Raw genomic sequence first — 15,700 nt, forward strand, 5'->3', positions numbered from 1 at the left:
GTATCAGAAGTGTGTGCATATGTGTGAACATTCAAATTGCCATATTTATACTCATGCAAACAACACATACACTCACTCGCCTGCAGTTCGTCTGCCAGAAATTAGTGCAGCCGAACAGATGGTGGGATGAGAAAGAAAAACATTACAATTGTCAACACTTGCTTACTATTACATACTAGATAGATAGATTTTTATAAACAATTTTTCAGTAAACAATAAATTTCTATAAAAAATTGTCTACTGTATAATTGTTATATTTTTATATTTTATTAGGAATTTATATTATTGTTTCCAAAAAATATGAATATCATAAGATATAAATATAAATGGAATATACTTTAAAACAGATTAACTTAAAGTAAAATATAAAATAAAAATCTTTAAAAAAAACACACTCATAAAATATATAAAAATTAAAGATTTTATTATTTTTATAAATATTATTTTATTATCAGGCTATTGACTGTTGATCATTTCCTATAGCTAAATCCTTTTCTCTCTTTCTCCCTATTTTAGCCTCATATTAGTGTTTTTTTTAACAGTTATCTATTATGGTATTCTATCTATGTAACTGTTGTTTATTTCTTAGAGCTAATTTCACTCTCTTTCTCTTTCTCTCTCTCTCAGCCTTTGCCAGTTTGCCAGGCCTTATGGAGCATTTGGCGGAGAACTACAAATACTGGAAGAATTTGGATGAGATGAAATGTAAAAGCTTACGGCCTCCGCCTCCTCCATGACCTTAATGACTCTCTTACCTTTGAGGTCAAAGGTCAGAGGTTACGCCGTGAATGTAGCATCTCTACCTGGCCTCCAAGTTTCCGTCCACTGGACATAGATCAGCAGCCCTGTTTCCCTGACGATGCTCCACCCCTAGCGACAATCGCCCGGTAACAAGGGTAAAACAGACAAACGACAAAACGAATGCACTTTATCAGCATACAATCCTCTTCCAGCATCTTTTCACTTTCTTCTCTTCTCTTTTAAAATTCATCTGTTCTCCCAGCTGTTTTTAATGATTTTTGGACAGTGATTTTTTTTTTTTGTAATGTCTCACACAAAAAGACGAAGACTGATCTTAATTCAGTAGAGGACTGTATATACTATATGCGCTCAAATATGGAACTGAAACGTGAATGATCAGAGGTCTGTGTCTATACATGTGCACATGTAACATTAACAGGCATGTGGAATGACAGATCCAAATTCCAAAAGGTCTTTATTTGGAAGCAGAGTGTCAGTGAGACTGAGCTACTTAGGAAACCAAAAAGAACCCAGTAGCGAGCTCAGAGGCACGCCACTTTTTCCCCACTATTGATTTGTTCAAATTCAACACGGATGGAATATTTTGACAATATTGTTGACAGAAGCAAATGTCAAGTTGCCAAAACGGAAGAAATGAAGACACGTTTGTATTCAGATGATGAATTGGTATTGACCAGCACTGAAAGCGATTCAGTGTGCGAGAATGTAAAAACTATGACGGATCAGCCCATTGTGGGCCGTCATTATTCCGGCACTTTCTGTATCAGAACGACTCAAGCCTTTCTCAGACTCCAAGGACTGGTGTGTAATAATCAATCATTTTGATATCAATAGCCAATAATAACAAAGAATATATTTCTCAGAAACACTGTATATCCAGACACATACTGTAATAACGTGAAGCTTGATGATGCGTGTGTGAGCAAAAGAGCAAGTGTGTTTATGTTACGATGTGCTTAGTGATGAATGTATTAGCGTAATTTTTACATTTTACACATGACAGTTAACATTCCTACTGTACGCAACAGTCCGTACAGATATCAACCAACATTCCCTAATCTTCAAAGTTATACTGTGAGTAAATCTAAAGTCCACCACAGCCTCATTATAAGACCACCGACATGTCGATGTTTGCTCATGCTGATAGGTGGGATCGCACATATTTTAAGTGTTACACCATTTTTAAGTATTATTTATTTACAAATGAGCTCGGCTGTATATCGCTGTTATAATCTTTTACCATAGACACGCATCACCGACGAGTTTCAAACACTCACCTTTTGTAGGCCAAAAACCAGCGCCAAAGGTGCGTTTATAATCAAACACGATGATGAGTTTTAAACAGATGTTTGGCTAAAGCCGTTTCGACTGGAAAACTAACTAGTTTAGATTTCTTGAAATCTGTCACACGAGACTTTTTTTTTTTTTTAAACCCAAATGTTTTTATTAAATGTAGCTGTTGATGTCATTTGTTATTTGCGCACCTAATTTTTACCGGGTTACATTTGGACACGTAGCTGAATTGCATTGGCTCGCAGACAGGAATTTATTAAATGTTTATATTCGGTCGACGTTCGGCCTTTTACTCTTTATGCGTTGTCGGAAAGGAGCTCTTGAGGACTTCATCTTCACAGCGAGTGTTCTAGAACACCAGCACGACACCACAGAGAGTTCTAGCACGTTCTGCATGGAATGTGTTTTAAATGTGATGAAATCATACTGACAAACCGTTCTGGCAAGCATCACAAAGGCAGACGAGGTTGTTTTTGTTGTTCTTGGGTTGGCAGTGCATCACAGCGAGTGTTTTTAGGTGCTCCAGACAGCATTGTGCGGTTAAAGGTATGCGGTGCACATTCAGCAGCTCGCAGGGTTTTGAATTTTCCTCTTTCCTGTTCTCTCATCCTTCCTGATTCTATCTGTTTCCCTCCCTTTTTTCTTTTTTCTTTAATGTGGTCACAAGGGTAGAACAGTGGTTTCGGTAGCCTGTATATGTAATGTATTATATAAAGCATTCTTAATGCATTATAAAGTTAGGATCAGTGGGTATCAGCTAATATTAAGATTCTAAAATCATCAGTGTTGGTCTAAATCAGACAATATTTGTAGCAAATATCAGGGTTTTTCTCATTTAAAAAAAAAAAAAAAAAAAAAACATATTATATGATATAAATATTCAAGTGTAACCATTATGGTTTAACACATGGAACTGGTTTATGATTAAGGCTTTATGCTATTTAAAGGTCTAACTAATTAAAGAAGCACTGCAATGTATTACAAATATGGCTATGTTTATGCATAAGTACATGAAACTGATTTATTATATAAATGCATTAATAATTCCTTTATAATATACTATATATATGCATGCTTAATAGAAATTATACTGGTTCTTTGTGACCCATTTTTGCTATTTATTTGGAGCTCTATAGAAATGAATGCTGCAGTACAAATTATGGCAGATGCTCTTGTCGTCCTCTAGTGGTAAATCTAAAGATCCACACACATTACTGAACTCAACTGATGCTGTTACACAGTTGTTTTACATAACTTTGAAATAACAAGTATCAAAGAGCTTGTGTTTGTTTGTTTCTTAGGAGAATTGTTTTTTTATAGCAGTATAATCTTGTTACCTAAAGTATTCCGTAATCCAGAAAATGCAACAAACAGCTTTTCATAACACTACCAGTCAAACGCTTGGACACACTTGACTGAAGAATATAAATTGATGACTGGAGTAATGCCTGCTGAAAATTAGCTTTGCAATCAAAGAAATAAATTACATTTTGAATTATATTCAAATAGAAAATTGTAATATTACTGTTTTTATATTTTTATCAAATAAATGCAGCCTTGCTGAGCATTTTGTAAAAAAACAGTTCATAAATAGTGTATTTATAAACTTCTTTACAAACAGAACATTTTTAAGTTGATTTGATTTATTTTTACGCATATATTACGTTGAAAAGTTTTAATGACTACTATCATTCTAAAATATGAAAAATAGTCATACTAAAGAAAAGTGGGTGTGTCCAAACATTTGACTGATAGAAAACACAAATATGCCCTTTATGGAGAGGATGTGCTCTCATTGTAGTGGTTCACTGTACACCACTGCCAGTTTTAACATCCTGTAGAACAAAATGAAATGAATTTCCATTCTACATTCCAGTCCATCGAGCATCTGTATTGACCGAACAAAGGCACAGTAACCTGTAACACACAATGAACAAACGCCAGTGGAGATTCGACTCCTCTCAGACGAGTCTGGGTTTGGTCTGATTCCGGCTTTGGAGCCAACTGAGATAAAGTCATAGAAGTAATCATGGAAGTGCAGGTCAGAAGATGGTGTGTCTATTCCCTCTTTTCCTGTCCTCCACCCTGCTCATCCTCTCTCTTCCTGTCTTTCTGTGTTGAAAAAGCTCCTGCATTGTCCTGCTTCACAACCAAACTACATATATATACTGCATATTGCATTCTGACACACGGTTTCAAGTATGAAATGTAATCGGGGAATACCCTTTTTAAGCTCACATGTTTTGATTATGAATTATGGACTTTTTTTACAGATATGAATATAAATGTATAGAGTTTAGAGAGAATATTCAGGTCCATGCCTTAATCTCTATAATAAAATGCTCCTCGTTCAGATTCATCATAAACCTGATTTGAAGTACGGAGTGACTGTACAATGTGACCATGTGATTGTTTCATTCCAAATATTAACATGATGATCAGTAGTTGTTCTGGTGGTTTTTGGTTCATTTGGTTACTGGTGGGTTTTTTTGTTGTTGTTGAATGTTTAGTGATGATGAAAAGTGGCTTCAATGTTTCATCAACAGTATTTGGAGCATGATGTTGATTACTATAGAAAATCATTTTGACTCATCCCTCTTTTATTTTTTTTTTATTTTTTTAAGTAAATATAGTACTTACTGTAGTTTACTTAAAAGTTCCAGATGACTTCAAATCAGACATGTAAAGCTTATATTTATATAAAACTGGTAGAATGAGTAACTAAAGCATAAAGAATTAGCACCGACATAACAGCAATATATATTAGTCTTCATATCAAGGACAGTTTTCAAATTTGAATATTTGGTTTGACGTTTATTGTCAACTAAAATATTTTTATTGACAAAATTACACTAGAAACTGACTGAAATTAATGAATGACAATGAAATACTGACTAAATTAAAAGAATATTCTCATCAAGATAAAAATCGTGATAGAAGTTCAAATAAAAAAAAATTTCAAGCAAATAATGTACCTAAAAGTTCCAGAGGGCTTAAAATCAAAAATATAAAGTTCATATTTATAATAATAATATAATTATAGTATTATTATATCTGTAAAAATAAAAATGTCTCAATTTTTCTGGTGGATTTTTAAGTGGATTTAAGCACTACTGATGTTATGCTGGTCTCATTTTTTACAGTAATAAAAAAAAAGAGGCGAGTCAGAGTTATTTTTGATTTGAAGTCAATATGTTGCCATAAATGCTGTTGATAGCCAGAACATTTAATTGGAGATGGTTAGTGTATCACCCATTAGGCTCGTTTTTAATTTCAGCTGCATCTTATTTCAGATTTAAATTGACTTCCTATCTTCAGTGGAAAGGTGGCAGAATCACTCAGGCTCCATTCATTATCTGTTCATTATCCACTACCTAAAGTATTAAAAAAATCCTTTGTGTAATAATTCATGACTGATCAGCCCATAGTCAAATTTGAACGTTTGTGAATCTTTTTAAAGTGTTATCCGTCACGATCAAAGGGCTCCCTTTTAGCATACCACGATGACCTCACAGTGACATCATAACTGGGGGCAGGGCTTGTTCGATTAGCGAGCGTGAACTGAACTGTCGAGTGCAGATTTTGTGCCAATTACTGTATTTTTGAAGTACGGGGAATGAACACTAGCATCATCCCTTGCGCAAATGTAAATAAACTATTTTTTATTTAACAAATACGTCACTGAAAGAAAAAAAATGGCCATTTAACAGGTTTGTTTTGTCAAAGGATTTTATTTTATTTTATTGTCAGTTGTACAAAAAAAATCGATTCTATGTTGCATAAAATGTCTGTTTGCTTTGTTTACTTCTGTTTGATTCTGTCTCTGCATTGCTGTCGCCACTCCAACTCTGAAACCCTTGTGTTTGTGAGACACACAAAATAAACATTTGCAATAAAGTGCTTTTGATTGAATTTAGACACACCAAGCTTTAATCAGTTTTGTCAGTTAAATGAAATGCACAAGCATACATTCAAGAATCACACTGATAACACTTTACTATCTTGGTTTCATTTAACATTAGCCACAAACCAAAAATGAACTTTACTTCAAAGTTATTACTATATCATTATATATTATTCATTTTGATTTCTTTTTATTTTAGTATATCCAGTTAAACTAAATGAAAATGAGAAATGTTTGACATCTAGCTGAAATAAAATACTTTTTAAAATATATTTCAGTTACCATATAACTAAAATGTTTTTTTTTTAATAATTTAGTTTTAGTTGGCAATAACTATATACTGGGAACTAACGAACAACAGTATTTATAACAAATGAGACTTTATTGTAAAGTGTTATCATTGCACTTTTAAAAATTCAGTTTTAAAATTACATAAAACACAATCGCAATATACACATCATTACATTCACTATAAGACACTGATTTCATAAAACCATCAAATTAAAAATCACAACACCATAAGCATTTTATCATACCGAAACAATGTGATGTTAAAACACTGATGTGACAAAGCTTTGAAGATGGTTAGTAAGGCAAAGAAAGGTGTTCGTATTTAAAACAGGACCTGAACCCCGGGCCATGAGAGAGACTTTGAGCTTCACAGATGATGATTATGATGGACAGGGTTTGAAGATCAGGTCACAGTTCCTGGTTTTCCTCGAGTTTCTGGAAGACGGCAAGACTGCGGATCTGAGACTGTAACTCTCCATCCTTCCAGATGATGAGCAGGTGATCGGTGGAGCAGGTGACCAGACCCTTCTCCTTAAAACTCAGAAACATCTGCAACACAACACACACTCCTTTACTTGCACTGTGTTGATTCAAACTTTTGAAGCGTCTGAATTACCCAAACCACCCCAAAAACAATGCACTAAAATAACATGTAAATAATAATAATAATGAATTTACACTTGTGCATGAAATTAGATTTTATGTAGCTGAAGTGTCTGCATTGTTTTGCTGCCTCAGTAGATTCAAGGCAATGGTTTTATCAGTAGTCGTATGTGGCGCTCTGTGACCTTGGCATTACTGGAGCCGATCTCTAGCAGCGACAGGAACTACAGCATTCTTACACTTTATACACAGAACTAATAATAGAAGTGTGGGTCATTAGATGGTGTCTCTATTCCCCTCTTTTCCTGTCCTCCACCCCTTTCATCCCCTCTCTTCCTGTCTTTTACAGTTAAAAAAAGCTACTGTAAGTTAACTTGTGGCTCCTGTTTGCAGGCAGTGATATATATATATATATTGAATAGAGTTATTGTTGCTGCTTTATAGGCCTTGAACTGTAAAATACACACTTTTATGTATCAAAATGCCCGTCTTTGCAAGTATCCTTGTAAACACAGCAGGTCAAACAGCTGAGAAAGAAAACATGTAAGATTATATTGGATCCGGGCAGCTCTTAAAGTGACAGCAGTCTATTCCCGCTGTGCCATTGATGTTAATCAAACAACAAAATAGAGAAAATCTCAAAGCGCTCTTGACTAAATCAACCTATTTTAAACATTATTTACAAGAAAAATAACTTGTGATATATATCATTACTGTGAAATAAAATTACTCGTATCATGATATAAGCCTTTGGTCATATCCCTAGATTGGAATGTATAATAGATACTGTACATGCCTTACAATAAGTTCACCTAAAACTAAAATGTTGTTCATTTATGATGACAAAGCTTCTTCTTTTCGAATGAACTCAATGTTTTATATGCATGCCTAAAACACACTGAGATAAGCCATAATAAAACTCCCTGAAGCTGATTGAAAACATGCAATATGACTTAATAACTTAATGCTAATGTGATGGGTGTGCTGTGAGAGACAGAGCACATGTCAGATGATCAATGCGTAAGTTGACTTGTATGTAGATCACGTCCTTCACTCTGTCAGAAACTTTAATTAAACTGCAGGTCAGAACGATTCTCTGCTTCATCCAGGATCAATGTCTCCTAATAGCACACAGTTTCTACAAACTAAATCGAATGCTTTCATCTAAAATTAGTTCATAAAACTAGGCCGAGAAAAACACTCTGTAGCACTAGTTGAAAAAAATCTCAAATGTCTGCATCCATGGGTTTATCTCACATGACCCTCATACTGTACCTGCACAGCTCCAGAGTGACCAATCAGATCGCCGATCAGTTCCAGCGAGCGCAGACCAGGGACTTCTGGGATTTTCTTGGCAGGAGGGCCTGCCTGCTTACTGGACCTGCCAAAAGTACCAAACATCCCAAAAAACCCTGAAAGAGAAAACATTAAACTCATGATAATTTAAAATAAAATAATGATTTATTTACACTTTTAATGAAACCAAAAAGCATCTGTTTTCAGTCAGAAATTTCTTAAATTCATTTTTTTTTTTATAATTAAAAGTATGAGAAATAAATAAATAGTTTGAGGTCAGTAAGATTTTTTAAGATTTTTCACAATATTATTGTTTTTACTGTATTTTTGATCAAATATATGCAGCCTTGGTGATCATAAGAGACTTCTTTTAATATTAAAATAAATAAAAAATATTAATAATCCTTGCAATTTAAAACATATACTTAAATACATTTTTAAATATCACAATTATTACTAATTAATATTAATAGCAATTGTATTATGGGATATTAAAGAACAACCCCAAGTTGTTTTTTGTCCATTTAAATATTCGTGGTAGTTTTGGACCTCATTTAGGAAAAGGTTTTACAGCAGCTGGACACACACACACACACACATCCTCTACACAGGATGGCAAAATAAATGATGATGTGGCAGCATCTGGATCAATTTCAGAAAGAGGACAAGAATGCGGGAAGGAAGGATGTGGGTTGTGATGGAAAGAGGAAAGGGTGAGAAGAAGGTATTTCGGAGATAAAAATGGATGGATGGAAAGAACAGAGGCTGGAACGAGGTGTTTGTGTCCTGCTCACCTGAGGAGGCAGGTTCAGCGGGCAGGGGGAGGTCCTGTAACTCCCACATCCTCACACTACCATCCTCAGAGCACGACATCAAGTGCCTACAACAGAGAACACTTCGCTTTACTCAGATGCTTCACAGGGATGTTTTGGAGGAGTTCTTTTGAGGCGTATCGTACCCGTCCTCCTGCAGCATGGTGTGTAAGACATTCGAATCATGGGCCATCTTCCTGTACGCCACCACACTCTTCATCAGCACATTAAAAACATACAGACCACTGCCTACAGCCGCCACTATATACTGAGACAGAGATATAACTGTGTAAGGAAAATATGCAAGATATAATTGTAATGTATCATTTATATGATATACACTAACAGTCAGAAGTTTGGAATAATTGCAATTTTTCAAGTTTTTGAAAGGGGTCTCTTCTGCTTTCAATAAAAATAGAATAAAAACAGTAATATTGTGAAATTTTTTATTACATTTCTTAATACATTTTAAAATGTAATTTATTCCTGAATTTTCAGCATCATTGCTCCAGTCTTCAGTGTCACATGATCCTTCAGAAATCATTCTAATATGCTGATTGGCTGCACAAGAAACATCTCTTATTATCAATGTTGAAAACGCTTGTGCTGCTTCATATTTCTGCTACATTTTTTGAGGATTAATTAATGAATGGAAGATTCACAAGAATTATTTGAAATAAACATGTTTTGTAATATTATAAATGTCGTTGTTGTCACTTTTGATCAATTAATGCCTCCTTGATGAACAAATACTTTACATACCCCAGAATTTTGAATGTTACAGTTTTCACAAAAATATGATGCAAATATGGGTTTCAACATTTATAATAATAATAAAAAAATATATTTCTTGAGCAGCAAATCAACTTATTAGAATGATTTGTGAAGGATCATGTGACACTGAAGAATAAATAAAAATGCATCACAAGAATAAATTACATTTTAAAACGTACTAAAACAGAACGTAGTTATTTCAAATTGTAATAATAATTTCAATATATTTCTCTTTTTACTTATTTTTGATCAAATAAACAGCCTTGGTGAGGAGAAGAAACTTTTCAAAAACATAAAAAAAGGAATTATTCCAAAATTTTGACCGTTGGTGTCTAATTTATATATAATTGATCATTTAAATTGGAAGGTCAGTTTCTCACCTCTCCATCTGTGCTCATGTGTTGAATGGATCTCTCGATCTGTTTCAGTTTGACCTCTGATTGGCTGTCTCCCGCCGGCTCCTCCCACAGAATGTGCTCATACGCCTGGATCGTCCAATCCACTGAATCCCAGATGATGAGCTCACCGATATGAGAGCCGCTCGCAAACAAGCCGTCTGAGATAAACAATAACCAACACTAAACACAACAATACTCAACACACAGAAAATGATCTCAATGTGTATGTGATACACAATGTGTCACCGTTGATGCTGATGAGAGAATGAATGGTGTCCCGATGGTCAGCTAGATGACGCATGGCCATAACCGCAATGTCTGATCCAGACAGGCTCAACTTAAATATCACTGGAACATCAGAAACAACTTCAAATCATTCATTTGCCTACAAGCAAACTTATATATATATGAAAAAGCTTTAATAACATAAAAGTCATTACTAATTTTTTTTTTTTTTAACTGAACAGAGCTTTGAAATTAAGATTTACGTGGACCATAACAGATTTTGCTGTTGCAGAGAGTAAATCTTTTCATATTTGTTGAAAATTGAAAAATTCTTACCGATCTCTTTATCCATGGCAGCTGCAATGAAGTTCTTCGGTAACTCCACCATGGCTGAGATGCCTTTAGAATAAAGCAGATGATTTTTTTAAATATATATATTTTTTAATACACTACTGTTCAAAAGTTTGGGGTCAGTAAGCTGTTTTTTTTACCTTTTATTCAGAAAGGATGAATTATGTTATTTCAAATAAATGCTTTTCATTCATTGCATAATCCTAAAAAATTGTACCACAGTTTCCACAAAAATATTAAGCAGCACAGCTGTTTTTAGCATAATAATAATAAATGTTTCTTGAGCAGCATATTAGAATGTTTTTGGAGGATCATGGATCAACACTGAAGACTGGAGTAATGATGCGGAAAATTCAGCTTTGGTCACAGGAATATATTGCATTTTAAAATATATTCAAATAGAAAACAGTTATTTTAAATTGTAAAAATATTTCACAATATTACTGTTTACTGTATTTCTGATCAAATAAATGCAGCCTTGGTGAGTATAAAAGTAGTTTGATGTTGCAGAAATGACACACTGCCCCTTTAAGCTTATAAAAACTAATAGCAACATGTGTTGTAGTGATGTTTTCTGTTTAGTAGTGTGTCTCCGGTCTTGGACAGATGGTTCTTTGTTGTATATGCTCTGCATGAACATCATTCGTATATTTATTTATCTGTGTGTGTGTGTGTGTGTGTGTGTGTGTGTACCTGCATCGCTGTGATTAACTATTTTAGACTGCAGCTCAAAGTCTCTGTTCCAAACACACAGTTCATTTCCACCTGAGAGCCACACATCCAAACGATCCAACACCAGCAAACACTGAAAAACAGACAGATTCATCAGAGCACAAACACACAAAACCCACTTACACACACTGAAAGAGGAACAGGCCTGTCTACACACACAATCCAAACAATCTGCACCACATACTGTACCTTCACTGAGGACTGGAGATCAGATATATTCTGCACTCGGTTTCCTGAATCTGGATCCCATAACTGCTGCAGAATTAAGGACAAGCATCAACACTAAACACACACACACTTCAGCAGAAGCTTGTGTAAAGGATACACTGAGTGTGCGGTCTGAAGATGCGGTAATGAGCGCGCCGTGTGTGTTTCTTCCTCTGATGACGGAGTATGACGTCATTGCAGTGATCTGCTGTGTGTGACCGCGCAGCTCGAGCAAACAATCTCCCGTCTGAAACACAAACACACACAAATGCTGGTTTTGCATTTATATTGAGTGCTGGGGTCACACAGTAAATGTAATATAGTTTTATGACAGTGGACAATTGAACATTTTTACATTTTATGAATGTTATCAATATTAACCATTTAATTAAGAATAGAACACAGTCTGTTTCAAAATATTAAATAAATTAAATCAACCATGCAGTATATAACATTATGAAATGATATTTTGCATATATTTTGCGACATTGCCCCCTCCAAAACCCACACACACAATAACATGCTCCCATGCGTACATATGTGTGTGTGTTTTATATTACGCTAAAAATACTTATATTATACAACACCTAAAAATGTTTCAAGCTCATATTTTATAAGAAAATTCCATATACTTATTTTTATAGATTTATAAACTAGCGTGAAAAAGTACACTGAAAATTTGTGTAAATAAATAAAATTATACATGATAAAATTAGATGACCTCATATATTGTATATTTTCCATGTTTATAATATATTGTGTAGTTAAAATTCTAAAAGTATTGTGTAAATAACATTTATATATATATATATATATATATATATATATATTTATATATATATATATATATATATATATATATATATATATATATATATATATATATATATATATATATATATATATATATAAATGTTATTTACACAATACTTTTAGAATAAGTAATAACAAAATATTATATATTATTAAAATATCATGTTTCATATATATATATATATATATATATATATATATATATATATATATATAATTTGTTTCTTGATATATTTAATAATTTACATATATAAAATAAAATAATTATTTTATTTTAAGAACTGTTGAGTCATAATGTAAAAAAGTTTCTGATTAATAATAACAATTATTATAATTTATTAATAATAACATTAAACAACATTGTTAATATTATTTATACCAAAAGACAATCAACTATGCTGACTTCTGACCTATATTTACCATATCATTAACATGTAATTAGCATATTCATAAAGTTCTGTTCTGCTCGCCTCAACATTCCATATGAGCACCAGGCCGTCGTCACCTGCAGACGCAAACCTGCCAATCACAAAACAGATGCTCAGTAAAGCTTGGCATGATGCTTTACTTCCATTCACTAGTTTAATGGTTAAAAGAAATCATAAAACATAAAATATAACATCGCCTGCACTATGACAGATCTTCTGCTCTGATTGGATTTTAACAATCGCATGATTCTGAAGTGACCTTTGACCTCTCAAGCTCAGAAACGAATGGTCCTCAGGAAGAACAGAAGAAGGAAACTATGATAAAGGGATGAGATACAGGAAGTATGGAAGGAATCGGAGACGAGAAACAGGACTCGGGACTCTAAAAGCAATCAGTGATGTTCTGCACACTGACCTCACCTCAAACTCTCCTCCTGTGCCGAGATCATCAGGAGCAGCCAGCCGTAACACACACACACACACACACACACACACACACAAACTTCCAAATGCTCTTCTACATCACTTCAATAAAAATAAGCCCTGCACTGTGTGTTTGTATATACATGAGCTTTTTAAAGGCCTCCAGTGCAGATGTTTTCATGCAGGCCCAGAGCTGATGGACACTATCAAGTGTATGTCGAAGTGCACACACACACACACACACACACCAAACTCCCTCAAGCTGTGATGATTAAGCTCTTGTCACGCTCTGTAAGTTTGCTTTTGGAGAGGATCTGGCTCAGTCTTAGCTGTCAATCATTGGTCAGAGGCAGCAGAAGAGGAGAAGAGGATTGCTTACCTTAAGTCATCAATCTGCACCAGAAATCGAACAATGTCAAAGTGTCCTTTCAGCACCTGCATCTCCGTGAAACAGTTTTTGGGCTGTTCCTCCCCAATGAACAGCGCCGCGCTCTTCTGCCCACGGAGAGAAAATAATAGACAAACGAATCATTGCTTCAATCTAGCTCAGAATGTGCTGAAATGACTGCTGTTTGCTGGACTGCATCGGCCTTCTCTCTGATAAATGTTCTAACCTCCTGCAACTAGAAGCCCAGTCTTTAGGAGAACTGGACACTGAAACCAGCTTCTCATCTTCTGTTTATTGGTAAATAATGGCAATAATATGGACTTATAAGTCATACCACAAAACTGGAGTTTTTGTGACTTTTAAAATGCATGGCTGATAAAGGTTTTTACTGTGTTATTCCAGGCATTTTTCTAAACAAATCAACAAAAATCAAATTACTTTAAGTTTAAATCCTGCAGTTGTTTTTCTTTTTGTTGTGTTTCTAACCCTAAAACAAGTCTAAACAAACTAAAAGCATAAAAAAGAAAACCATTTTCATTACTTGAAATAAATTAGCATTAGCAACATTAGCATTAATGTTTCCCTAAAATCAACATTTCGATAAAATATTATATTATATATATACAAAAGCTTTAAATAAATCACAAAAAATATATATAAAAAAATTCTAATTCAAAATATTAACAAAAACTATATTATACATCAATGATACTAAAATAACACTGGCCAAGCCTAACCTTTCCCTATTACATATATTTCAGTGTATATATTTTTTATTTTAAGACATTTAATTTTAAGTAATCCAAGTATTTTACACACATACATACATATATTTAATATGTTATATATATTAAATATACTATGCATGACAGCTTCATAGAGTTTTTTGTGGCTTGTACTTACCTCCACTGTTCCCTGCGCCTCCCGACCACCCAGAATCCACCGCAGCATGGTGGTCTTTTAAAGAAGCACCTGACTTTACATGCAAACGAATGGATTTTGTGTGCAAATAAATCACAAGACAAATCAGTGTAGCTACATGTTGCGAAACCGGCGGGCAGAGATTTTAATATTCTATATCAATATTCTGTTGCTATTCCTGATGTTAAGAGTCTTTATTAAAACACAAAATCAGTCATCTGAATCTCTACTGGAACACATATGTGACACACCGACACATTGTAGCAAGATTTGACTGACAGGACGCGTCTGATACAATGTATCAGTTCCGCACCGGTTCTGCTTTAGACCCAAAAACACTTCCGTTAGACCAGATAAACGAGTCAAATGACCGTCGATGATCAGAAATGTTCATATAAAATCATTCTGAGAGAATTTTCCGCCAAATTCGTCTATGATACATGACATCCTCACATCAGCTGCTCACTACAAACAATCTGAGAACTCACGTGACCAGCTACGGAAGCTTCTAGGGGACGCACGTGACCCACAGTGTTTCCGAAGTGAAAAACACCAAAGGTCTGCAGTTTATCTTTTATTGCAGGTTGGTTTAAACAAAATGTAAACAAAATAAGCGGCATATAAACAAAATTTTAACAAAATAAGCGGCATATAAAACAAAACTTAATGTGTTTTTTTTCTGTAAGCAAATTCGTGTTTTATATTATTATATTTGAATTATATTGTTGGTATTGTGACTAATTGTATGTATATATATATATATATATAACAAAACATAATCTGGAATATTATGTGTAATATTATTTAAGCAAAATGTTTTATTTTATTACGTTTTATATACGTTTTATGTTATATATATATATATATATATATATATATATATATATATATATATATATATATAAATATATATATATTGTTGTTCTGTTGTTGTTCTTGTTGTAATAATAATATATAACAACCAAATAATTTGTGATACCATGCATATATTTGCCTGTAAAAAAGAAATAATAATAATAATAATCTTTTTTATTTTATTACTGGTCATCATGGCACCGCTAGATGTCAGTATACACCAA

The 15,700-nt window shown here is 33.8% G+C and overlaps 2 protein-coding genes across 5 annotated transcripts in view; one reads left to right on the forward strand and one right to left on the reverse strand.

Annotated features, from left to right (window-relative positions):
- LOC306861989 (high affinity cAMP-specific and IBMX-insensitive 3',5'-cyclic phosphodiesterase 8B-like) overlaps window positions 1-2,892 on the forward strand; it is a 46,304-nt gene extending 43,412 nt beyond the window's left edge. For both annotated transcript variants that reach the window (XM_079404553.1, XM_079404552.1), the window contains exon 22: window positions 628-2,892. In XM_079404553.1, the coding sequence (XP_079260679.1) occupies window positions 628-737 (110 nt within the window). In that variant the 3' untranslated portion in view covers window positions 738-2,892. The remainder of the gene's footprint in view (window positions 1-627) is intronic.
- A 2,882-nt stretch (window positions 2,893-5,774) lies between these two features.
- Window positions 5,775-15,183, reverse strand: LOC306862422 (WD repeat-containing protein 41-like). 3 transcript variants are annotated; one of them, XM_079405222.1, is made up of 14 exons: window positions 15,110-15,183; window positions 14,604-14,676; window positions 13,692-13,807; window positions 12,932-12,980; window positions 11,767-11,895; window positions 11,631-11,693; window positions 11,403-11,514; window positions 10,695-10,757; window positions 10,380-10,481; window positions 10,116-10,291; window positions 9,108-9,229; window positions 8,944-9,029; window positions 8,129-8,265; window positions 5,775-6,799 (listed from the first exon to the last, which is right to left on the reverse strand). In XM_079405222.1, exons 2-14 carry the CDS (start codon window positions 14,649-14,651, stop codon window positions 6,659-6,661), a joined length of 1,344 nt encoding a protein of 447 aa, XP_079261348.1. In that variant the 5' UTR covers window positions 14,652-14,676; window positions 15,110-15,183; the 3' UTR covers window positions 5,775-6,658. The 3 variants fall into 3 exon arrangements, with proteins under 3 accessions (XP_079261348.1, XP_079261347.1, XP_079261349.1); XM_079405221.1 differs by having other exon boundaries at window positions 14,604-15,121; XM_079405223.1 differs by lacking the exon at window positions 15,110-15,183 and having other exon boundaries at window positions 12,882-12,980; window positions 14,604-14,626.
- Window positions 15,184-15,700: the final 517 nt, after the last annotated feature.

The sequence above is a fragment of the Barbus barbus genome (genome assembly GCF_936440315.1).
Source record: "Barbus barbus genome assembly, chromosome: 43".
NCBI lineage: Eukaryota > Metazoa > Chordata > Actinopteri > Cypriniformes > Cyprinidae > Barbus > Barbus barbus.

Excerpts from the sequence above, each read along its gene's own strand:
- LOC306862422 (XM_079405222.1), bottom strand. The coding sequence starts at position 14,651 with ATGCTGCGGTGGATTCTGGGTGGTCGGGAGGCGCAGGGAACAGTGGAG. Across the intron at positions 10,758-11,402 it reads AGTTAATCACAGCGATGCAG|GCATCTCAGCCATGGTGGAG; the intron begins GTACACACACAC and ends TTTATTCTAAAG. Across the intron at positions 10,482-10,694 it reads TGCCATGGATAAAGAGATCG|TGATATTTAAGTTGAGCCTG; the intron begins GTAAGAATTTTT and ends CTGATGTTCCAG.